The sequence below is a fragment of the Ooceraea biroi genome, chromosome 10 (assembly GCF_003672135.1).
Source record: "Ooceraea biroi isolate clonal line C1 chromosome 10, Obir_v5.4, whole genome shotgun sequence".
NCBI lineage: Eukaryota > Metazoa > Arthropoda > Insecta > Hymenoptera > Formicidae > Ooceraea > Ooceraea biroi.
In genome coordinates this window covers 12792498-12815756 of record NC_039515.1, presented here as the reverse complement: position 1 = coordinate 12815756, position 23259 = coordinate 12792498, and the positions used below count along the sequence as shown (strand labels likewise).

Here is a 23259-nt window from a genome sequence, read left to right as displayed (position 1 = left end):
TATATCAGAAATGTATTAATTATATTAATTAACAAAATCTTTTTAATATAATATATATTCTTCGATGTAGATACGTGCAAGTATACAATTTTTGTTCTAATATTCAAGTAGTTAGTACTATGCTAAAGAACGGATCGTTGTATCCTTACACTCGTGAAAGCGTAAGTTTTTACATCTAATTCATATAATTATTAATATATATTGATATGCATATAATAATAATATATTAGGTATATATTGAACGCAAATATCCCTGGTAGAAATTTCGTGCATTTATTTAGTAGTTATTGAACAGTTTTGTTACATTCTGCCCAGTAATTGACGAGTAAAACTGTTGGGATCCCGATCAAGATGTAACGTTTTTCCTACAGTTACTGGCCATAAAAGATGCACAAAATCTGAACTCATTTACTGAACAAAAACTGAACAGAAACTAGACAAAGAAACTATTTAACCTATTACTAAGCAAGTTTACTGCTCATAAAATGGTCTTAGTAAAACTCTATCTAGTTTTTGTCCATTTCCTACACAGTATTGATACAATTTATGAGAATACAGTAACACTAAACAGTAACTGCTTGGGTGTCTAGAACAACTGCACAGATTTCTACCAGGGATATTTGACCATAAATTTGGATAAGATCATTATGTTATGATTCCTTTAATGCAGGAGTGTCCAACCTTTTGGTTTCCCGGGGCCACATTGGAAGAAGGAGAATTGTTTTGGGCCACACATAAAATACACAGACACTAATGACAGCTGATGAGCAAAAAACGGGTCAACTGCATAATTTATGTGATATCCATCACCACAGATAAGCAAAAAAGCCCTCACATAATAATCTTAATTATTCGGCGCCCCATTCGGAGAGTCTTGTAAAATCATTGAGCAGGTCCCAAGTTTGCGATCACTAATATAGACAATGTACATATCTAAGTAATAAAACTTCATTAATTTTTTATATTTGTTATTATAAAAGTAAAAAAAGAGGGCAAGATAAAACTAGTAGGATAGTTGACATTGTATTTGAGAAACTAATGCATCAATCTGCAATCGAGTTACAAAACAAAGATTGCAAAAAATCTTAGAATGTTTTAAGTAAGTTTACGATTTTGTGTTGGGCCGCATTCATAGCCGTCCTGGGTCGCATACGGCCCGCGGGCCGCGGGTTGGACAAGCCTGCTTTAATGTTATTAAGAATAAAGCTATTTTTATGTATAAGTGTATATAGATATGATATACGATAGTAAACAGTGACTGTACAAATTTCAAAACTTCGGTTTATTCTAGAAGGGACAATGAGAGCGTACGTGTTGAGCACCGAATGTTTAATTATGGCATTGGATACTTTTGCATCGGTCGCAATTTATATTGAACATAAAATCGAACAGCTAATCAAATTGGTAATTATGTACTTTAACGGACCCAGCCCCGATGACCTTGACCTTGACATATGTTGTCTCAAGGTCACCCTCCTGAGTGACCTTGAAGAAGTTTTAGCCGTCGCTCGTTGTTTGTTAAAAAGTTATAAACAAAGAAAGTTTAATGATTTCGCACGAATTTTTAGCTGTCCACGTGAAGCAAGAACATGATACTGACATATATTACAAAGGTTACCTTCCCGAATGACCCGCACTAGGTTTTAGTCGTCGATCGTTGTTTATGAAAAAGTTATTAATAAAAGAAATTTCGAAAATATAGTAGTTATTTTGAAAGAATATTGAATATTGTTATAAGAAGGCTTGCGGCTCGCTCGTGAAATTCGCGCACATAATAAACCACAAATCCGTTAAACATTAAAAAGTGTATATTTGAATAAAATCTTCACAGCACAAATATAATTCACAATAACTCCGTAACCGAACGCGAACTGAACTTTTATATAATTATTCGGCGGAATGTGAAATTACGAAGACGTCGGTGACCGGGCGATACGTGTGAAATCTTCACGACGACTCGACTTAAACACACGAATCGGTCCTTTTATAATCTGTGTGGTGTCTAACGATCTCCGTTTAATCAATAAAACATTCTATTAGATACAAACGAACAGAAGATCTTTAAAAACAAATCAGCTGTCAACTTTATCGATCGGCGAGCTGACAGTTAACGCAGCTGACGTTGTCAGCTGATGCTAACTCGTTTCCGCTCACTCGCGGTTTTTCTGCGTATACCGCGCGTTCGCGACAAATATTGAAAGATATAAACGACGAATATGTATATGAACGAAGAAAGGAAAGTCATTTAAAGCAGTGAATTGTTAATATATAGAATAGTTTTTTTGAATATAAGTACAAAGTATTCTTCACTTTAACCAAAAGCAAAAAAAGTTAAATACAGAGTATTCTCTGCTTTAACTTAACCTAACCTAACTTAACCTGGTTAGGTTATATTTTCCGAAACTGGAGCCCCGGACACATACGCTCGTTTTCAGCCCACTTCGCAGAAGGACGGGGGGGGGGGAGGAACAATGCAAAAATTATGTTTTGAACGCATCTATCAAATATCCAAAGCAATATTTTTGTACAACTTTTTTGGATAATTGTTTTTATTCGATGTTATAAATGGTTATAATATCATATTCATCAGGAATGTTACAAAAAACATGAGTAAAACTAACTTCAAAAATTAAGTTTACTATTTATACACTTTATGTGTGTTTGGACTCCATGTCTATCAATACTCTCTACAAGAGATTATTTCTGTGCAATTACACTGTACTAATTTTTACTAATTTTTTATCAATGATTACAAACCAGATTTTATAAGAATAATAAAAACAGTATTTGTCTCTTATTCCCCTATGAATGATTATAAAATCGTATCAACTTTTATAATTCGTATATTTCCCATATCTCTTCAAATTTGATCCTATCTGAGCTTATCTGATCTTTGCATTAACAAATCCAATATTGATAATATTCTTTAACTTCTCAAACTCAAATTAATTCTTAGACTAATACACACATCAAATGTGATATTTTAACTGACAAATACATATCTAAACTGATGTACACTACGTGGAACAAACATGTTACACAAAAGTTGTTATAACATGTGGCACTATTGCACACTGAATCCCCATGAATAGACCGAAATGATCTGCGGAATCTTTATACATTAGTGTGCGCATTTTTATATAAAAAGATACATTTGTCAGAAACATTAATTTTTTACATATATATAACACTAGACTATAACACTATTTCTCAATTGCCAATTTTGATAATGACCGATATTATCTTAATACCTCCGCTTTTCACGTTGTGCGGGTGAACTATAGAAAAGTAATTGAGAAATATCGATTGTAACAATTTATGCTTATTCCCTACCGTCGCTTTAACAGTTACTGTCTGCTATCAGCACGATATTTCCACGGTAATATTATCTAAAATGTATGCTGTAAAATTTAGAAAAAAAGTCCCTACGTGTAATGCAATGCGTGGTGGGGAAAGCACGGTTCCGCACTATCACTCCTGGCACTCGCGTACCTCGCTTCTTCATCGAATATGGACTTCATCGAACAGTACTATAAACTAAACAGAATTCTCCTTTTGTGTCTCGGTCTATGGCCTTATCAAAATTCAGCTTTCAAGAAGATTCAAATAATTTTTTATCAAACATTATTCGTATCTTTCCTAGTATGTCAGGTATCACTCGGCTGTTCTTTTCATATATTTATCTAAGTGAATACTCGTATCGAATTCCCAATATTTCGATACGTGTTTATAATGTGACAACGAGTAACAATAAAAGATTCATTAAAATTAATATATTTTGTCATGTTATAATTGTCGAACTTAAACTGAAGCTACTACTTTCAGTTTAATACGTTTCTTGTCAAGAAATGCAACATCGATGTCCTTCTGAAAATTTTTACGTATATCGTTTTTGATTGTATTTATATTGTAAAATATAGTGCATGGCTCCTACTCTCCAATAATGTAAGTTATACTGTCATTTATTAATAATGACATGTTTTTAATGTTGACAAAAGTCTTTCTTTTAGTATTATTTCTAATCTTACTTTTCCTACTTATTTTGCATGTACATAATGCTATATATATATATATATATATATATATATATATATATAGCATTATGTAAATGCAAAATATATATATATACATATTTCTTCATTTATTCATTATTTAACTATATAGTACTATTATGTATAGAAATAGAAAAACTGATTTGTACAGCATATTACAGAAAGTACAGAACAAATGGCTTTTGCTTATAATTGTAGATCAAGTATATCTTCGATAGAATGCGACATGACTGGAATATATTAAAAGATCAGACAGAATGTGAAATATTAAGAGAGTATGCAGATAACGCAAGATTACATACAATCTTCTTTCTGTGTAAGATTCTGTGTAAGAATGTTATTAACTGCATCAACGTCCACTTTTTTTTCCTAACACTACAATTATTTGCACAATATATTATGTCAATATGTCAGATCATCATCAAAATACTTAAGAAGAATTTCCTATACATGAAATATTAGTAAATGTTTTATAATAAAGTTTTACATATTATAAAAATATTTAAGCCATGGCATAGTTTTGTACAATTTTATACAATTTTCTATCATAATGACATAGTTTACTAACGTTTAATAAAGTTGTTTCGAAAAGTGTCTTTAAAGAATTAATTTTCTCATATAGTACATGTGGAGAGTCTTCGACACGTTAAACTCACATAATAATGACATTACTTTTCGTATTTCGTGAAGTACATAACAAATTGCATGCTTCAGTATTGGCTACTCTTTGCTTTTTGGGACTGTTAACATTGGGCTGTGTGCCCCGTATACTCGATATAATCATGCCACTAAATGAATCCCGGCCACGACAGTTACCAATTATAGTAGAATATTTTATTGATGAAGAAACGTACTTCTATGCTATTTTGATACATATTGCCACAGCCATCTATGCTGGCTCCGTAACGTTAGCGGCTTGTGCAACAATGCTCATATCCTATATCCTGCATGTTTGCGCCATGTTTAAAATTGCTAGGTAAATATGAAGGTGACGTTTGAAAATCTTCATAGTTATATCCTTTATGTGATTTAATTTGAAGATACGAAAAGTTATACCAATGCCGTTAACGAAAACAGTTTTAACATTATTATATTTTTATAGTTATCGAATCAAACACATATGTGACAAAGACGTATTAAACATGCCAAAAGATATTAAGCAATATATACTATATGAGAGATTAATTCATGCAATATACGTTCATCGGCGAGCTATGGAGTTAGTATTAGCCTAGCATTTTGCCATTCTTTGCACTCGAAATCTTTATTACATTCTATTGTGCAAATTGGCGAATCAATTTGATTCGGCAAATCAAAAGTATTTCGCACTTATATTATTAATTTAATTTACATTTATTATACAAAACAAACTGAAGATTAAACCTTTATTTTAAATAACATATGTATATTGGAGCACTTTCATTAAATAGAGGGAATCGAGTGCAAAGATTTACATACAACTCGCAATAAATAAATAGTATATATATATTTTGCTGTTCAAGTCTGTGCAGAATTTTGACGAATAGTTTTACGATATTCTATTTCGTATTGTTAGGATTTGGAATGCTTTCAATGAGTCTTAGTTTCTTTCACGTAAGCATAATCAATACGACGAAAGTAATATCATTGATTTAAAAAACGTTAATTATTATTATGAATATAGATATTTACGAACATAAATTATACTATTACAATTATAACAGTATGTATGAAATATGTAATTCACAAGTAACAATTAACATACCTTTTAGTTACTTCACGTGATAATTTCTCTGAATGATCCAGTAGATCTGTTAATGTTCCTGTGTATCGTATTTATACATTTATATTACATATTTATGACAAACTATTTTGGGCAAAATGTTACTGATACCAGTATTAATGTCTCTGAAACGACGTAAGTACTCATTCAAGACACTTTTCGGCTTTCTTAATGAATTTATATAAATATGACGATTATAGATAATGTTCTGCATGATATATATGTTTGTGTATGAACATAAGTTAAAACATAAATTTTTCGATCTAAAGTATCTTGCAAATTTAATAAACTTAATAAAAATCAAGAAATATATTTGATTAATTAATAATCTACGTGCATTGAACCTTTATTACATATTGTCATATATTCATATGTATTGGTAGATATAATACGCCATGGTACGCACTGCCATTATGGATGCAAAAACTCATATGCATCATGATGCAAAGAAGCAATAAGAAGACTAGCTTAACAGTTGGGGGCTTATTTGAAGCGTCGTTAGAAGGTTTTGCTACGGTACGAAACACGATGCTGCGCAAAAATTGTATTCTGATGCGCATCATAAAAAAAATATTAATTGCAGCTCATGAGTATGTGCACGTCTTACGTTATGGTGCTACATTCCACACAATAGAAACCACAGGAAGGATTGTAATGTTTATAAAACTTGTCTTGTAGATTTAAAATATAATAAATTTAATAAATTGAAAATCATTTAGAGAAAGTAGATAGGTTCTCTTTCTTTATATATATATTAAATGAGTTTGTGATCAGGAACTTTTTGAATTTGGATTTACGTCGATCACATGGCATCAAAGATTTATCTCCATGCAGTAGAAAAAAAGATGTATTTTCTGATTTCTTTTTTAGTAATGTGCAGAGAGTAAAATAAATTGGTGTAATGCTATAAGCATAAAATGTTATAAGAATAATAAACACAATATCTGTGTCTTGTTTTCTTATAACTGGATGCAGTAAATCTTGTGTAATTTGGTAATTCGTATTCCTCGTATGTACATATTTGTACAAATACATATATGTCTGTTTGTTCGTTGCCTTATCAAATCCGATTCCTTTTCTCGAACTGATCACATGAAACAAATACATTCCACACAAGTTGTTGTACTATGTGGCATTTGTAAAGTTAGTTTCAGTCGCAGCAAAGTGGTTAAAGCTATTGCGAATCTATTAGAAAGTTCCTTTGGACGCGTTTGCTTTTTATTTTTACGTAAAAATCCTACACTTTCTGATCAACTCATATATTTGCATGCACGCGCACGCAAACACAATGTATAAAATAATATTCATAACAAAATTCACATACATAGTAGAATCATTTCGTCATCACATTTTATGTGGTTTTTAGATATTTCTATTAATACTATGTAACATGATATCTTCACTCACACACACGCACGCGCGCACGCGCGCACACACACGCACACGCACACAGATATCATACACAGTGACACACAATGTCACTGCAGATACAAAAGCCGATATTCATCATATTGCAAAGAAGAACAAAGTATCTTAAGGACGTTCATCGGCTAATCGATTTTCTATATATTTGCTTGAAACTTGGACCATATACTATTACTAGTGTTATTTATATACCTGCTCAGTTGTAAGAACCTCCTAAAGTTTTGCGCACATTCGACTCTCTTTCCACGTATAGCGCGACCCCTTCTCCTTACTTCATGACGTTTAGCGTAGACTGTATACTTTTCCATGGCGACTCTCCTTCCACATAGCGACATGCTTCAAAATACTGTCATTTGAAGAACTTTGAATTATAATTACTCATAAAGGATACCGCTACGTATCTTCATTTTGTAATATGTCCCTCCTAACATCATCATGAATCATATATTAACTTTTTAGCAAAACACATAAACAATTTCTGCCGCAAGTAATTAAAATATCTCTCTAGAATACGCTTCGCCTATACCTTACGTGTTAAAATTCGTAACTTTGGCATTGAATATCTCAACTTTGGTACCGGCACGGTTTTTACAACTGAGCAGGTGTATAAATAACACTATTAATAGCATATGGTCCAAATTTCAATTAAATATGTAGAAAATTAATTAGCCGATAAACGTCCTTAAGCAATATATACTATATGACAGGTTAGTTCATGCAGTATGTTGAATATCACGTCGAGAAAGGATCTAGAAAAGATCTAGAAATGTCTAGAAACGATTCGGTAATAACAAGCAAAAAAATTGTTTTCGTGATCGATGAATACCTGTAACGAGCGATCGTGATGTGAAGTCAGTGTCGCACGAACCACGAACGGCGACAGCAACTCAGAACAATACTTGCGAAATTTACGAAATTAATATAATCCGACAAACTTAAATTGTGCTCAAAATTCATCTCGATTCATAATATATTGTATTGACGATTTGCTCAGCATCCAAAATAAACTGTAACCAGTGAAATTTGTAACTGCGGGTTCCTTTGTTTGTATTCGTATTAATGTGATCTAACCGAGTGCAACGAACAAGAATTTCTATACAACAGGATACTTTTGCATCGCAATTTATATTGAACATAAAATCGAACAGCTAATCAAATTAAATATTAAATTTATATATTTATTGTTACAATATATTTACAAAAAGTTTAATGTATTTATCTGTAAGTTTTTCTTTCTTTTCTGATTGATTAAAGGAGAGTTTTATTCTTTTTTTTCTCTTTGTATTTTTGTTGTCTTCAATGCTTTATAAAAAGTGACTTCCTTTGAGGTTTGACGTCCCCTTTTTTATTCCCCTTTTCATGACACATATGGCAGTGCTATCAAACTTATATCCTTTTATTCGTATACTGTAATTTTGTGTAATAATGGCACATATATGGAAGGGAAAGTTGAAATATATAAAATGTGAAGGAAACGAAAACTTGTGACAGTGAAAGCTCCATGCACAGTTTCTAAAGTTTCAAAAAAGTTTCTACCATGAAAAATAAAATTAATATTTTAATATTTATAATACTTTTGTATTGTAACTTGTTGCAATCTAAATGAAATTGTATTATTCTCGTTTATGTTTTGAGCGTATCTATCAACTGTCCAAAGCAATATTTTTGTAACACTTTCTCGGATAATTGTTTTTATTCGATGTTATAAATGGTTATAATATCATATTCATCAGGATTGTTACAAAAAACATGAGTAAAACTAACTTCAAAAATTAGGTTTACTATTTATACATTTTATGTGTGTCTGGACTCCATGTCTATCAATACTCTCTACAAGAGATTATTTCTGTGCAATTACACTGTACTAATTTTTAATATTTTTTATCAATGATTACAAACCAGATTTTATAAGAATAATAAAAACAGTATTTGTCTCTTATTCCTCTATGAATGATTATAAAATCGTATCAACTTTTATAATTCGTATATTTCCCATATCTCTTCAAATTTGATCCTATCTGAGCTTATCTGATCTTTGCATTAACAAATCCAATATTGACAATATTCTTTAACTTCTCAAACTCAAATTAATTCTTAGACTAATACACACATCAAATGTGATATTTTAACTGACAAATACATATCTAAACTGATGTACACTACGTGGAACAAACATGTTGCGCAAAAGTTGTTATAACATATGACACTATTGCACATTGAATCCCCATGAATAGACCGAAATGATCTGCGGAATCTTTATACATTAGTGTGCACATTTTTATATAAAAAGATACATTTGTCAGAAACATTAATTTTTTTACATATATATAACACTAGACTATAACACTATTTCTCAATTGCCAATTTTGATAATGACCGATATTATCTTAATACCTCCGCTTTTCACGTTGTGCGGGTGAACTATAGAAAAGTAATTGAGAAATATCGATTGTAACAATTTATGCTTATTCCCTACCGTCGCTTTAATAGTTACTGTCTGCTATCAGCACAATGATATTTCCACGGTAATATTATCTAAAATGTATGCTGTAAAATTTAGAAAAAAAGTCCCTATGTGTAATGCGATGCGTGGTGGGGAAAGCACGGTTCCGCACTATCACTCCTAGCACTCGTCGCGTATCGGTCTCCATCGAATATGGACTTCATCGAACAGTACTATAAACTAAACAGAATTCTCCTTTTGTGTCTCGGTCTATGGCCTTATCAAAATTCAGCTTTCAAGAAGATTCAAATAATTTTTTATCAAACATTATTCGTATCTTTCTTAGTATGTCAGGTATCATTCGGCAGTTCTTTTCATATATTTATCTAAGTGAATACTCGTATCGAATTCCCAATATTTCGATACGTGTTTATAATGTGACAAAGAGTAACAATAAAAGATTCATTAAAATTAATATATTTTGTCATGTTATAATTGTCGAACTTAAACTGAAGCTACTACTTTCAGTTTAATACGTTTCTTGTCAAGAAATGCAACACCGATGTCCTTCTGAAAATTTTTACGTATATCGTTTTTGATTGTATATATATTGTAAAATATAGTGCATGGCTCCTACTCTCCAATAATGTAAGTTATACTGTCATTTATTAATAATGACATGTTTTTAATGTTGACAAAAATCTTTCTTTTAGTATTATTTCTAATCCTATTTTTCCTACTTATTTTGCATTTACATAATGCTATATATATATTTCTTCATTTATTCATTATTTAACTATACAGGGTGTTCCAGACCTTACCGTATAAGCGCAGTATGAGACCTGTTCTTCTAAATAAATTAATAAATTAATAAAAAATACTGTTAATATTTTCTTATCAATTTTCTTTAGCGACATTTCATGCAGAAAACTTCATATCGATTGTATTGATTTTCTCTCATCACAGAAGAAACGTCATTCGTTGCACGCTTCACACGAATGCTTTGAAAGTTCGACGCGCATCGCGTTTCCGTATGATAATTTATAAACTATTATCATCCTGATATTCGTCGGTTTTGTGAACAATGTACAAAGAAAGTGAATAATAATTTGAATAATAATTTCGAGTTAACACTCGGACACATTAACATGTTTCTATCGAGTTGAGTGAAGTGATGTGAAAGGGCCCTTTTGATATGCAATGTCCCTGAGCGCGCGAAATTGTGACAGGCTTATTGGTAAACTTTAAACCTTTCCCGTTTAAAAACTATAGCACCCTCGACATTTTGGCATTAGAATTTTCGTCTCCAAATGAACTCAGGAACCTACCATTCACGGCTTATACGGTAGGTCTGGGACATCCTGTATAGTACTATTATGTATAGAAACAGAAAAACTGATTTGTACAGCATATTACAGAAAGTACAGAACAAATGGCTTTTGCTTATAATTGTAGATCAAGTATATCTTCGATAGAATGCGACATGACTGGAATATATTAAAAGATCAGACAGAATGTGAAATATTAAGAGAGTATGCAGATAACGCAAGATTACATACAATCTTCTTTCTGTGTAAGAATGTTACTAACTGCATCAACGTCCACTTTTTTTTCCTAACACTACAATTATTTGCACAATATATTATGTCAATATGTCAGGTCATCATCAAAATATTTAAGAAGAATTTCCTATACATGAAATATTAGTAAATGTTTTATAATAAAGTTTTACATATTATAAAAATATTTAAGCCATGGCATAGTTTTGTACAATTTTATACAATTTTCTATCATAATGACATAGTTTACTAACGTTTAATAAAGTTGTTTCGAAAAGTGTCTTTAAAGAATTAATTTTCTCATATAGTACATGTGGAGAGTCTTCGACACGTTAAACTCACATAATGATGACATTACTTTTCGTATTTCGTGAAGTACATAACAAATTGCATGCTTCAGTATTGGCTACTCTTTGCTTTTTGGGACTGTTAACATTGGGCTGTGTGCCCCGTATACTCGATATAATCATGCCACTAAATGAATCCCGGCCACGACAGTTACCAATTATAGTAGAATATTTTATTGATGAAGAAACGTACTTCTATGCTATTTTGATACATATTGCCACAGCCATCTATGCTGGCTCCGTAACGTTAGCGGCTTGTGCAACAATGCCCATATCCTATATCCTGCATGTTTGCGCGATGTTTAAAATTGCTAGGTAAATATGAAGGTGACGTTTGAAAATCTTCAAAGTTATATCCTTTATGTGATTTAATTTGAAGATACGAAAAGTTATATCAATGCCGTTACCGGAAACAGTTTTAACATTATTGTATTTTTATAGTTATCGAATCAAACACATATGTGGCAAAGACGTATTAAACATGCCAAAAGATATTAAGCAATATATACTATATGAGAGATTAATTCATGCAATATACGTTCATCGGCGAGCTATGGAGTTAGTATTAGCCTAGCATTTTGCCATTCCTTTGCACTCGAAATCTTTATTACGTTCTATTTTGCGAATCGGTTTGATCCGGCAAATTAAAAGTATTTCGCACTTATGTTATTAATTTAATTTACATCTATTATACAAAAAAACGTAAGATTAAGCCTTTTTTAAATATCATATTTTTTTAATATCATATTTCGTTAAATAGAGGGAATCGAGTGCAAAGGTTTACAACTCGCAATAAATAAATAGTAAATATATATTGTGCTGTTCAAGTCTGTGCAGGATTTTGACAAATACTTTTACGATATTCTATTTCGTATTGTTAGGATTTGGAATGCTTTCAATGAGTCTTAGTTTCTTTCACGTAAGCATAATCAATACGACGAAAGTAATATCATTGATTTAAAAAACGTTAATTATTATTATGAATATAGATATTTACGAACATAAATTATAATATTACAATTATAACAGTATGTATGAAATATGTAATTCACAAGTAACAATTAACATACCTTTTAGTTACTTCACGTGATAATTTCTCTGAATGATCCAGTAGATCTGTTAATGTTCCTGTGTATCGTATTTATACATTTATATTACATATTTATGACAAACTATTTTGGGCAAAATGTTACTGATACCAGTATTAATGTTTCTGAAACGACGTAAGTACTCATTCAAGACACTTTTCGGCTTTCTTAATGAATTTATATAAATATGACGATTATAGATAATGTTCTGCATGATATATATGTTTGTGTATGAACATAAGTTAAAACATAAATTTTCGATCTAAAGTATCTTGCAAATTTAATAAACTTAATAAAAATCAGGAAATATATTTGATTAATTGATAATCTACGTGCATTGAATCTTTATTACATATTGTCATATATTCATATGTATTGGTAGATATAATACGCCATGGTACGCAATGCCATTATGGATGCAAAAACTCATATGCATCATGATACAAAGAAGCAATAAGAAGACTAGCTTAACAATTGGGGGCTTATTTGAAACGTCATTAGAAGGTTTTGCTACGGTACGAAACACGATGCTGCGCAAAAATTGTATTCTGATGCGCATCATAAAAAAAATATTAATTGCAGCTCATGAGTATGTGCACGTCTTACGTTATGGTGCTACAATCCACACAATAGAAACCACAGGAAGGATTGAGATGTTTATAAAACTTGTCTTGTAGATTTAAAATATAATAAATTTAATAAATTGAAAATCATTTAGAGAAAGTAGATAGGTTCTCTTTCTTTATATATATATATATAATATATATACAGGGTGTCCGAAATAAAGTGACTCAGGCGAAAACTACAGGTAGATAGGAGTAAACCGAGAAGAAAAGTCAAATACTATTTTTCGAAATTCGCAATAGTTATTAAGTTATTAACATATACGTCTGAGCCAATAAACGCGCTGAAAGCGTTAGGCCGGACTCGGGAGATAGAGCGAGAGGCGGAGTCAAGAAGAATGGGGGGGGGCGAGGGGGGAACCGCGAGCGACTCGCGAGTCGCGAAGCGCGGCGCGTGACATATGATACCGCGCCGAGAATCTATTATGTATTTGTGCTTTCCGTACATTGCCGACGAGGAAACAATAATTTTCCAGCGCGGTGTTTTTAATAGCAAGGAAATGATACGCTATCATTTCCACATCACCTAGCGGTAGATAGCTCGGCGCGTTTTTTTATAGTGATTTCCCCGGTAGGCCTAATCCACTCTCATTATTTAATTCGATTAATTTAATTGAATTGTTCGAAATGTCGTCCCCTTTCTCGTACGCAGAGGTCGGCTCGAACACAACGCATTGGAATTCCTCTCGTATTATGCACGAGACACCCTGTTTCACGCAATTGTTGTACAGTGCGAAAAATTGTACGAGATGTTGGATAATATGCATGCCCAGGAAATCGTTAGGCATAAATCCGAGCCGCGAGACGCGCATTTTCGCCTGCTAGCTCATAAGCCACTATCATATTCGTATACTCTTCCGTAGTATATCGCATCGTCGCTGTCTAACACCTAGAACACTTCGAATATCTTGAACACGAGACTTATACGCGACTATACAAGAAAATATCGTGCGAAAATATCGTGTAGGCAGAACATGACTTTCAATTGACTTTCAGCAACTGTAGACAAAACACGAACATTGTTTGCTGCCTGATGGCTCGCGGGAATCTCGGTTTGAGGTATTCGAGGTGTTCGAAGTGCTAAACAGCGATATTATCCAACATATCATACAATTTTTCGCGCTGTACAAAAATTGAGACGCACCGTGCCACACGCGATATTGTACGAAGAGCTGACCTCTGCATACGAGAAAGGGGAAGACATTTCGAACAATTCAATTAAATTAATCGAATTAAATAATGAGAGTGGATTAGGCCTACCGGGGAAATCACTATAAAAAAACGCGCCGAGCTATCTACCGCTAGGTGGTGTGGAAATGATAGCGTATCATTTCCTTGCTATTAAAAACACCGCGCTGGAAAATTATTGTTTCCTCGTCGGCAATGTACGGAAAGCACAAATACATAATAGATTCTCGGCGCGGTATCATATGTCACGCGCCGCGCTTCGCGACTCGCGAGTCGCTCGCGGTTCCCCCCTCGCCCCCCCCCACTCTTCTTGACTCCGCCTCTCGCTCTATCTCCCGAGTCCGGCCTAACGCTTTCAGCGCGTTTATTGGCTCAGACGTATATGTTAATAACTTAATAACTATTGCGAATTTCGAAAAATAGTATTTGACTTTTCTTCTCGGTTTACTCCTATTTACCTGTACTTTCCGCCTGAGTCACTTTATTTCGCACACCCTGTATATATACCTATCTACTTTTTTTAAACTTCTCTCTCTATGTGATCGACATAAATCCAAATTCAAAAAGTTCCTAATCACAAACTCATTTATTATATATATATATATATATATATATATATATAATATATATTCTAGCATCCCCCGTCACGGCTTCGCCCGCGATATTTATGTATAGAATTAAATAAAAACACCTTTTACCCCTTCTCACCCGTCAGGGGTGGAATTTTGGAAAACCCTCCCTTAGTGAGCACCTACGTAATAGTAGGAATATACCCTTAAAATTTCAAGTCGATAGGTGCAGTGGTTCGGACTGCACGTTGATGAGTCAGTGAGTGAGTGAGTGAGTGGTATTTGGCTTATATATATATATTTGAATTTTTGAATTTGGATTTATGTCGATCACATGCCATCAAAGATTTATCTCTGCAGTAGAAAAAAAGATGTATTTTCTGATTTCTTTTTTAGTAATTTGCAGAGTAAAATAAATTGGTGTAATGCTAAGCATAAAATGTTATAAGAATAATAAAAACAATATCTGTGTCTTGTTTTCTTATAACTGAATGCAGTAAATCTTGTGTAATTTGGTAATTCGTATTTCTCGTATGTATTTGCACAAATACATATATGTCTGTTTGTTCGTTGCACTATCAAATCCGATTCCTTTTCTCGAACTGATCACATGAAACAAATACATTCCACACAAATTGTTGTAATATGTGGCATTTGTAAAGTTAGTTTCAGTTGCAGCAAAGCGGTTAAAGCTATTGCGAATCTATCAGAAAGTTCCTTTGGATGCGTTTGCTTTTTATTTTTACGTTAAAATCCTACACTTTCTGATCAACTCATATATTTGCATGCACGCGCACGCAAACACAATGTATAAAATAATATTCATAACAAAATTCACATACATAGTAGAATCATTTCGTCATCAAATTTTATGTGGGTTTTAGATATTTCTATTAATACTATGTAACATGATATCTTCACTCACACACACGCACACGCGCACGCGCGCACACACACACACACAGATATCATACACATTGACACGCAATGTCACTGCAGATACAAAAGCCGATATTCATCATGTTGCAAAGAAGAAACAAAGTATCTTAACAGTAGGAAGTTTATTTGAAACAAAATTTGCGACGATAATATTATTGTTCTTCATAAAATTTTATCATTACACATTGGTCCGTTGATATCCTAATCGCCACATTTTGTATTCTTGAACTTTAGTTGATTTTTAACATATAGCTTCCTTTTTACAAATAACAGAATTTTATACCTTGTATTTTCAACATTCTTACTGTTCATTGTGAGCACTACACACAAAACACACATCCACTTTCTTAACTATACGTACACGTTTTAAATGTGTAACATTATTCACGTCTTGTGTCGGAATGAAAGTCAACCGCGAAAATTCATCTTTACACTAACGTCCACACATAGAGGTACATAAGAAGTTATCGATTTCTAATGGAGAACTATGCGCGCAATACCATCCCCATGTCACTAATTTCCATGATTGTCAATATTATCTCGATGTAATATTACAATTTCTTTTTATATTACTTTAAATTACTAAATTAGAGGAAAAGAAAGGCCAGAAAAAATTATTTTATTTCAACTTGTACCTTACTTGGTAATGCCTCATAATTTATTCAATGCTTCGTAATTTAGTTCATAGCAATATCCCATTGTTGTAAAAACTTTGCTGTAAATTTTAGACTCAGTAGTCTACCATGCATTTAACATCGAGACGTAGAAAGAAAAGCTATGTCTATGCTATCACTTCTAGTATATGTATTTTAACGTTTGCTAAACATGGATTTTACAGAAGAACACTATAAACTGAACAGAATTCTTCTGCTATGGCTCGGCCTATGGCCTTACGACACTTCATTCTTCAAGAAGATACAAATTGTTTTTTTTGAAGCATTATTCATATCATTCGTATTATGTCAGGTATTAACCGATTTCTCATTTGTTATATATACAGGGTGTTTCCTAAGCAAGTAGACAAACTTAAGGAGGATATTCCTTGGCTTATTTTAAGAAGAAAAGGTCATATAAACATATGTCCTAAACTGCTTTGTTTTCCAAAAAAAGTACATCACTGTTTTCGTTCACTTTTCGTTTATTATAGAACAGTTTGTGTTATTGCAAATGAAACAAATGAAAAACTTTTTGATTGGTCCTGTCTTTCTTCCCTTGAAACTTAACGGTGCTTCGTATCTACAGTTTCTTGAAGATGAGCTACCTTTGGAAGATATTCCACTCATGCTCAGAAATAGAATGTGGTTTATGCATGATGGCGCTCCACCCCACTTTAGCTTAGCAGTTCGTCAATTTTTGAACAGGAAGTTTGCCAATCGATGGATCGGTCGAGGTACTCAAAGACCAAACCATTTATGGCCTGCAAGATCCCCAGACTTAAATCCAGTAGATTTTTTTCTATGGGGACAGCTTAAATCTTTAGTTTACGCTACACCTATTCAAAATGAAGAAGATCTCAGAAATCGCATAATAGATGGATGTGAAAGAATACGTAACACTCCAGGTATTTTTGAGCGTGTACGTCAATCAATGGAAAGGAGAGTTGAGGCGTGTATCATGGCTGCAGGTGGACATTTTCAGCAGTTACTGTGATGTTATTATTTTTCTTTTTAGTTACTATTTTCTTTTTCGTTATAATTTTTCTTTTTGGTTACTATTGTTTTTCATTTGTTTCATTTGCAATAACACAAACTGTTCTATAATAAACGAAAAGTGAACGAAAACAGTGATGTACTTTTTTTTGGAAAACAAAGCAGTTTAGGTATGTCCTAAACTGCTTTGTTTACATGGCCTTTTCTTCTTAAAATAAGCCAAGAAATATCCTCCTTAAGTTTGTCTACTTACTTAGGAAACACCCTGTATGTATATATATATACAGGGTGTCTCAAAACCTCCGTCCAATATTTTAATAGCGTATTCTAGAGGTAAAATAGAGTGAAAAATTCTAATACGAAATTTTCGAGGCTACAATAGTTTTTGAGTTAGAAGCGATCAAAGTTTCCCAATAATATTGCGTAAACCTCGCGCGCTCAGGCCCGTGACTACACGCGTACCGATTTGTCATCTGTTATTGATTTTCAAGTCAGGTGATATGGATTTTTACTGCACAGCTGATTTTGTCATTTATTATGTATAGCGAAAACATTTAATTTTTTAAAATAAAAATTTAAATAATTAATTATCACATTTAATAAAACATATAATGTTCTTACACATGTGAAAAACGAAATTCATTTTCGTTTTAATCAGAAAGGTAAAAATTAATTTTTTATTATTATTTTTTCTCTTGTGACAGGTTTTGAGAGGAAAATTAGATTAAGTTATCCATTTTATCGAAATCTTGTTTTTTATTAATATGTGAAATGTATTTCGTTTTTCACATGTGTGAGAACATTATATGTTTTATCAAATATGATAATTGTATGTATGTATTAGGAGTGTGATTTAGTTTTGAGGGTTTTGCAACAGATGGCTGTAGTGTCAGTTTGTTCCAATAGCTGTTTCCGATAACTGTTCTTTCTTACAGTGTTGACATTATCCATGACATTTAGTAGCATTATAGCAATAGATGCAATAACAGTCGTGTTTATATCATCGTAAAAATGCAACTTCCGAAAGCTCTTTAGCATTTTCCACATGCGTTGCTTTTGTTTTTTAATCAAAAGAAAACTGCGGCTAACGGTTATAGAATTCTTGTGGAAACTTATGGTGATTCTGCCCCATCAATTAAGACGTGTGAATACTGGTTTAGACGCTTTAAAAGTGGTCATACTGATGTGAAGGACAAAGAACGCTCGGGACAACCAAGAAAACTTGAAAATGCAGATTTGCAAGCATTATTGCACGAAAATCCAACAGAATACACTTCAGAACTTGCCAGAGTATTAAATGTTGATCGTACAACAGTTACGAAACATTTACATGAAATGGGAAAAATTCAGAAAGAAGGGAAATGGGTTCGACATCAATTATCGGAAAGTGCCGTTGCGAACCGGTTGAACATTTGCATTTCGTTGATCGCCAGGCAAAAAAAGAAGAGTCTTTTGTCTCGGATTGTTACTGGGGATGAAAAGTGGATCTATTTTGATAATCCGAAACGCAGAAAATCATGGGTGGATCCAGGCGAACCATTAACATCCACTCCGAGACGCAATATTCACGGTTCAAAAGTAATGCTCTGTATTTGGTGGGATAGTGTACTATGAGCTGTTAAATCCGCATGAGACTGTCACGGCTGATCGTTATCGACACCAATTGTACAATTTGAAGCAAGCATTGGACAAAAAACGACCACCAATTGCGAGTAAAGGACGGAAAGTGATTCTTCTTCGTGACAACGCTCGACCTCACGTTGCGTTATCAGTGAAACAAACACTATTAGAGCTTGAATGGGAAGTCTTACCGCACCCCGCGTATTCTCCGGACATTGCTCCATGCGATTATTATTTGTTCCGGTCGATGCAACACGCTTTAAAGGATACACACTTTCATAATTTCGAAGAAGTGCGAAAATTCGTCGACGAATGGATCAACTGAAAAGAAAAGTGATTTTATCGTGGTGGAATCCATCTCTTGCCAGAAAGATGGGAAAAAGTTATAGAAAACGAAGGAAAATAGTTTGATTAAGGTATTCATTCATTATCATATTTAAATACATGCGTTTTTGAGCAAACATAACCCTCAAAACTAAATCACACCCCTAATATATTCTATATAGTTCCGAAAATTTATGCCTCTAAATCTTTATTGAATAGTAATAACCATTTCCAATATAAAAAAAAAGTACATGACACAAGAAAACAATATTTCAGATAAATTAATACATTTCTCAATAATTATGCACATAATTTGGGGAATATGGGTTCAATCTAGTTGACAACTTGACATATTGTTAAAATCATGTGTCTAAGTAATGTTCGACAAATTTTAATCACTGTTTTTATTTATTAAAGAGCCATTTTTAGATAAAGCTTTTTATAAAGAATACCATCTCTTAATAACATACATATATGTATATAAAAGCAAGGGATTTGTGCGTGAGGGAGACTCGACAAAAAGTTTTTAAAAATTGTTGACGATCAAAATTTTAATAAGATGTATCAAGGTCAATTAAATGGAAAACCTGCATTTCCTAAACTATATGTAACTACTTATTTTTTAAAATAAAGTCACTCAATAAAACTATTTTTTCAGTTCAATGTACTTCTCGTGAAAAATTGCAGTATTGTACTTGTCATGAGAATATGCATGTTTCTTTTTATTATTAGTTGTGTTATTATAAATTATAACGCAGGGCTGCTACTCACTCATACCGTACGTGTTTGCAATTTTCTAACGCACTCAAAATTGTGTTTTTACTCAATGTAAGTTTTTTATAACACCTGTATAATTTTATAGCAATTTTTATTGGAATTTTTAAATCTATTTTTATGCTTACAAAACTATGTACAAAATCATATAATGTATTAAATTACCGAAGGTGCATTAATACATAAAAAAAAAATTATTTATGAAACATTTAATATACCTATTACTTACCTATCCTATTAAAAAACGAAACTATAATAAAAAAACAATTATGTTTATTTCTGCAGTTCAAGTATGTCTTTAATAGAATTCGCTATGATTGGAAGATATTGAAAAATCAGGCGGAATTCGAAATAATACAAAAGTATGCAGATAAGACAAAGTTCTATACGATTAGTTTTGCGCGTAAGAATTAAAATCATATATCAGCACAGCAGTACAGTTTGGTTATCTGTTTTAACATATTATCTTTATGCGTATTATGATTAATATTTGTATTCAGATATTCGATTAAAAATTTTCTACAAAGAAAGGAGGTAGAAATTTCATTTTAATAGTTGAACTTTATAACGATAATCTACATTGGTGCACACATACTTAGTCTTAAATGATTATAGAAAAATGTCTCCGATAAAGTTAATTTTCATCTTACTACCATTTCTCTTTAATCAAATTTAAAACATGTATATCACATAATATTTAAAAAATCTTTAACCATTTATAAAGGTGAAATCTTTGTTACATGATAAACGTTAATTTGTAACATATATTTCTTCCTATTCCATATCTGAACATTTGAAATATATCATGAATGAAGTATATTTCAGTCTTAGGTACTTCTGGATGCCTGGGAGTACTCTCATTATCTTTTGTATCACCTATACTTGATGTAATTATACCAATGAATGTATCACGATCGTTACGATTACCAATTGTAGCAGAATACTTTGTTGACCAAACAAGATATTTCTATCCTATCATGATACATATATTCATAGTCAGCTATGTTTGCCTTATGACACTAGTGGCCATTATAGCACTGCTTATAGCATATGTAATGCATAATTGCGCCATCTTTGAAATTGTCAGGTATCCGGTTACACTCTTTAAACCAAATGAGCGAATTTATTTAACTTAAATAAATATATATGTGTGGCATTAGTAGGTATAATTTCAATATTATCTGTTATCTTACTTTTGTAGCTATCGACTAGAACATATGTTTGACGAAAAAATATTAGAAATGTCAAAAGATATTAGGGAACATATACTATATGAGAGATTAGTTCATGCAGTATATCTTCATCGAAGAGCTACGGAGTTGGTATAACTTCGATTTTTGCGTTCGGATTCTTTTTCCATATTGTTCTGCAATCTCTCCAATTTTGATGAACTAAAAACTGTTCTCGCGATATGTTATTAGTTTATATCTACTGTAAACGAGCATTCTTAATTCTTATTAAGTTGATATTAAAAATATTTCAAAACAATTGTGGGGCTTCTGTTTTTTTCTTTTTTTTGAGCAAATCTAAAATTCTTCTTTCCAAAAATTCGCAAACGATTGTGAGTGTTAAGGTTTATATATTAATGAAAAATCAATTGATAATATATATGTTTACTGTTTTACTGATTTTTCTGTTGAAGTATGGCTAATATCATGACAAACAGTTATGCAAACTTTTATATGATATTTTTAATAATTGGGATAGGTTCTACGACTTTCAGTGTTTTTCATGTAAGTGGAATTAATGTTAGAAGAATTACATAACAAATAATACAGCATTACTTATATAAAAACGTTAAGATTATTACAACTATAAATATTAAAATATAAGAAAGACATAATCTCACTAACCCTCATTCTAGTTCTTCTATGTGTTGGAAGCTTTAAATGACGTAATAGAAATAATAACGAGTAGCGCCATTATAGTTTTTCAATTCTATTATATATTTATTGCAAATTATATGGGACAAAATATCATTGATATCAGCGTAAATCTATTTCAAACAACGTAAATATTGAATAAAATTTCCGAACTACATTTACACTACTGCACTTGCATTATTACAGGTTACATACATGAATAAGTATACACACTTTTCTATTTCACTATTAATTCACATACTCTGAATTTGATAAACAATTAAGAAATGTAATTGATAATTCTAACTACATTTACATTAATTGTTATATCTGTCATATACATACATATATCTGTGTATATATTAACAGATATAATACCGAATGGTACGCAGCACCACTGTGGTTACAAAAATTGATATTGTTTATAATGCAGAGAAGCAGCATCAAGAGTACTTTTACAACTGCAGGGGTATTTGATGCATCGTTAGAAGGTTTTGCCAAGGTATTAAACGCATTGCGCTAACATTTCATATATTTTCATCATTTAATATCATTTAATGTATTTTCTGACATGAAAAAAGAGATATTTATTATAGCTCCTGAGCATGTCGATGTCATATGTTATGTTTCTGCGTTCTACGTGAATTCAATAAAAAGAATGCTTGAGAGGATTTATTATCATAATTAGCTCGAATTTGACTTATAAATATAAAACGTGTTCAGTAGTATATGTATAGTATATGTATTCTGTTGCGTATATACTGATAAAATAAAATTGACTTGAATGAATATATCACAAATGTAATAATTATAACTAATCGAAAAACTTTTTATAACGTATTGTACATTCATACTACGATGTAAACATGTGCAAGTATACAACTTTTCTAACATTTGTGTTAATATTCTAGTAGTTGGTAATATGCAAAGTACTAAATTCTTGTACTCGAGGAAACATAAGTTTTTATGTATAATTCATAATATATATTATATATTGTACGCAGATATATTTTACCATATATTTAGAAAACATCA

The 23259-nt window shown here is 32.0% G+C and overlaps 4 protein-coding genes and 1 long non-coding RNA gene across 35 annotated transcripts in view; 4 read left to right on the top strand and 1 right to left on the bottom strand.

Annotated features, from left to right (window-relative positions):
- The window catches only part of LOC105286029 (mannosyl-oligosaccharide alpha-1,2-mannosidase IA), a 738960-nt gene that overhangs the window by 608932 nt on the left and 106769 nt on the right, over positions 1 to 23259 (top strand). The gene's annotated exons all lie outside the window — the stretch shown is intronic.
- Positions 1 to 23259, bottom strand: part of LOC105285750 — a 249063-nt gene that overhangs the window by 185675 nt on the left and 40129 nt on the right. Inside the window, exons 1-2 of one of the 20 annotated variants that reach the window (XR_003407120.1) lie at positions 9139 to 9223; positions 8066 to 8246 (exon numbers count right to left, since the gene is read on the bottom strand). The exons of 16 other annotated variants lie outside the window; for them this stretch is intronic. This is a non-coding gene — a long non-coding RNA (uncharacterized LOC105285750). Of the gene's footprint in view, positions 1 to 2757; positions 2773 to 5796; positions 5882 to 8065; positions 8247 to 9138; positions 9224 to 16278; positions 16294 to 23259 lie in introns of those variants that run through there. 3 more of the 20 variants (XR_003407121.1, XR_003407123.1, XR_003407131.1) reach the window with 3 other exon arrangements.
- LOC109611515 (odorant receptor 47a-like) lies at positions 76 to 6864 on the top strand. Of its 7 annotated transcripts, none has more exons than XM_026972960.1 (9): positions 76 to 161; positions 671 to 1404; positions 3826 to 3945; positions 4251 to 4380; positions 4767 to 5028; positions 5155 to 5271; positions 5531 to 5645; positions 5804 to 5949; positions 6198 to 6864. In XM_026972960.1, exons 2-9 carry the CDS (start codon positions 1300 to 1302, stop codon positions 6490 to 6492), a joined length of 1290 nt encoding a protein of 429 aa, XP_026828761.1. In that variant the 5' UTR covers positions 76 to 161; positions 671 to 1299; the 3' UTR covers positions 6493 to 6864. The 7 variants fall into 7 exon arrangements, with proteins under 7 accessions (XP_026828761.1, XP_026828756.1, XP_026828759.1 ...); XM_026972961.1 differs by lacking the exons at positions 76 to 161; positions 671 to 1404 and adding an exon at positions 3494 to 3651 and having other exon boundaries at positions 6198 to 6330; positions 6398 to 6864; XM_026972955.1 differs by lacking the exons at positions 76 to 161; positions 671 to 1404 and adding an exon at positions 3492 to 3651.
- LOC109611490 (odorant receptor 47a-like) lies at positions 9876 to 13361 on the top strand. Of its 3 annotated transcripts, XM_026972964.1 has the most exons (9): positions 9876 to 10036; positions 10211 to 10330; positions 11138 to 11255; positions 11642 to 11903; positions 12030 to 12146; positions 12417 to 12507; positions 12666 to 12811; positions 13059 to 13191; positions 13259 to 13361. In XM_026972964.1, exons 1-9 carry the CDS (start codon positions 9896 to 9898, stop codon positions 13307 to 13309), a joined length of 1179 nt encoding a protein of 392 aa, XP_026828765.1. In that variant the 5' UTR covers positions 9876 to 9895; the 3' UTR covers positions 13310 to 13361. The 3 variants fall into 3 exon arrangements, with proteins under 3 accessions (XP_026828765.1, XP_026828764.1, XP_026828763.1); XM_026972963.1 differs by having other exon boundaries at positions 12426 to 12507; positions 13059 to 13361; XM_026972962.1 differs by having other exon boundaries at positions 13059 to 13361.
- LOC105287139 lies at positions 16801 to 23011 on the top strand. Of its 2 annotated transcripts, none has more exons than XM_011352595.3 (9): positions 16801 to 16961; positions 20247 to 20366; positions 20648 to 20765; positions 21188 to 21449; positions 21564 to 21680; positions 22005 to 22095; positions 22227 to 22372; positions 22594 to 22726; positions 22821 to 23011. In XM_011352595.3, the coding sequence occupies exons 1-9, from the start codon at positions 16821 to 16823 to the stop codon at positions 22866 to 22868; spliced, it is 1176 nt and encodes a 391-aa protein (XP_011350897.1). In that variant the 5' UTR covers positions 16801 to 16820; the 3' UTR covers positions 22869 to 23011. The 2 variants fall into 2 exon arrangements, with proteins under 2 accessions (XP_011350897.1, XP_011350899.1); XM_011352597.3 differs by having other exon boundaries at positions 22806 to 23011.

Bases quoted from the DNA above. Each gene is read 5' to 3' on its own strand.
- LOC109611490 (XM_026972962.1), top strand. From the start codon at position 9,896: ATGGACTTCATCGAACAGTACTATAAACTAAACAGAATTCTCCTTTTG. The intron at 10,331-11,137 runs GTAAGTTATACT...TTATAATTGTAG, and splicing joins GGCTCCTACTCTCCAATAAT to ATCAAGTATATCTTCGATAG. The intron at 11,904-12,029 runs GTAAATATGAAG...GTATTTTTATAG, and splicing joins GCGATGTTTAAAATTGCTAG to TTATCGAATCAAACACATAT.
- LOC105287139 (XM_011352595.3), top strand. From the start codon at position 16,821: ATGGATTTTACAGAAGAACACTATAAACTGAACAGAATTCTTCTGCTA. The intron at 16,962-20,246 runs GTATTAACCGAT...CTATTTTTTCAG, and splicing joins TATCATTCGTATTATGTCAG to TTCAATGTACTTCTCGTGAA. The intron at 21,450-21,563 runs GTATCCGGTTAC...TTACTTTTGTAG, and splicing joins GCCATCTTTGAAATTGTCAG to CTATCGACTAGAACATATGT.
- LOC109611515 (XM_026972955.1), top strand. From the start codon at position 3,511: ATGGACTTCATCGAACAGTACTATAAACTAAACAGAATTCTCCTTTTG. The intron at 5,029-5,154 runs GTAAATATGAAG...ATATTTTTATAG, and splicing joins GCCATGTTTAAAATTGCTAG to TTATCGAATCAAACACATAT. The intron at 5,646-5,803 runs GTAAGCATAATC...CATACCTTTTAG, and splicing joins TGAGTCTTAGTTTCTTTCAC to TTACTTCACGTGATAATTTC.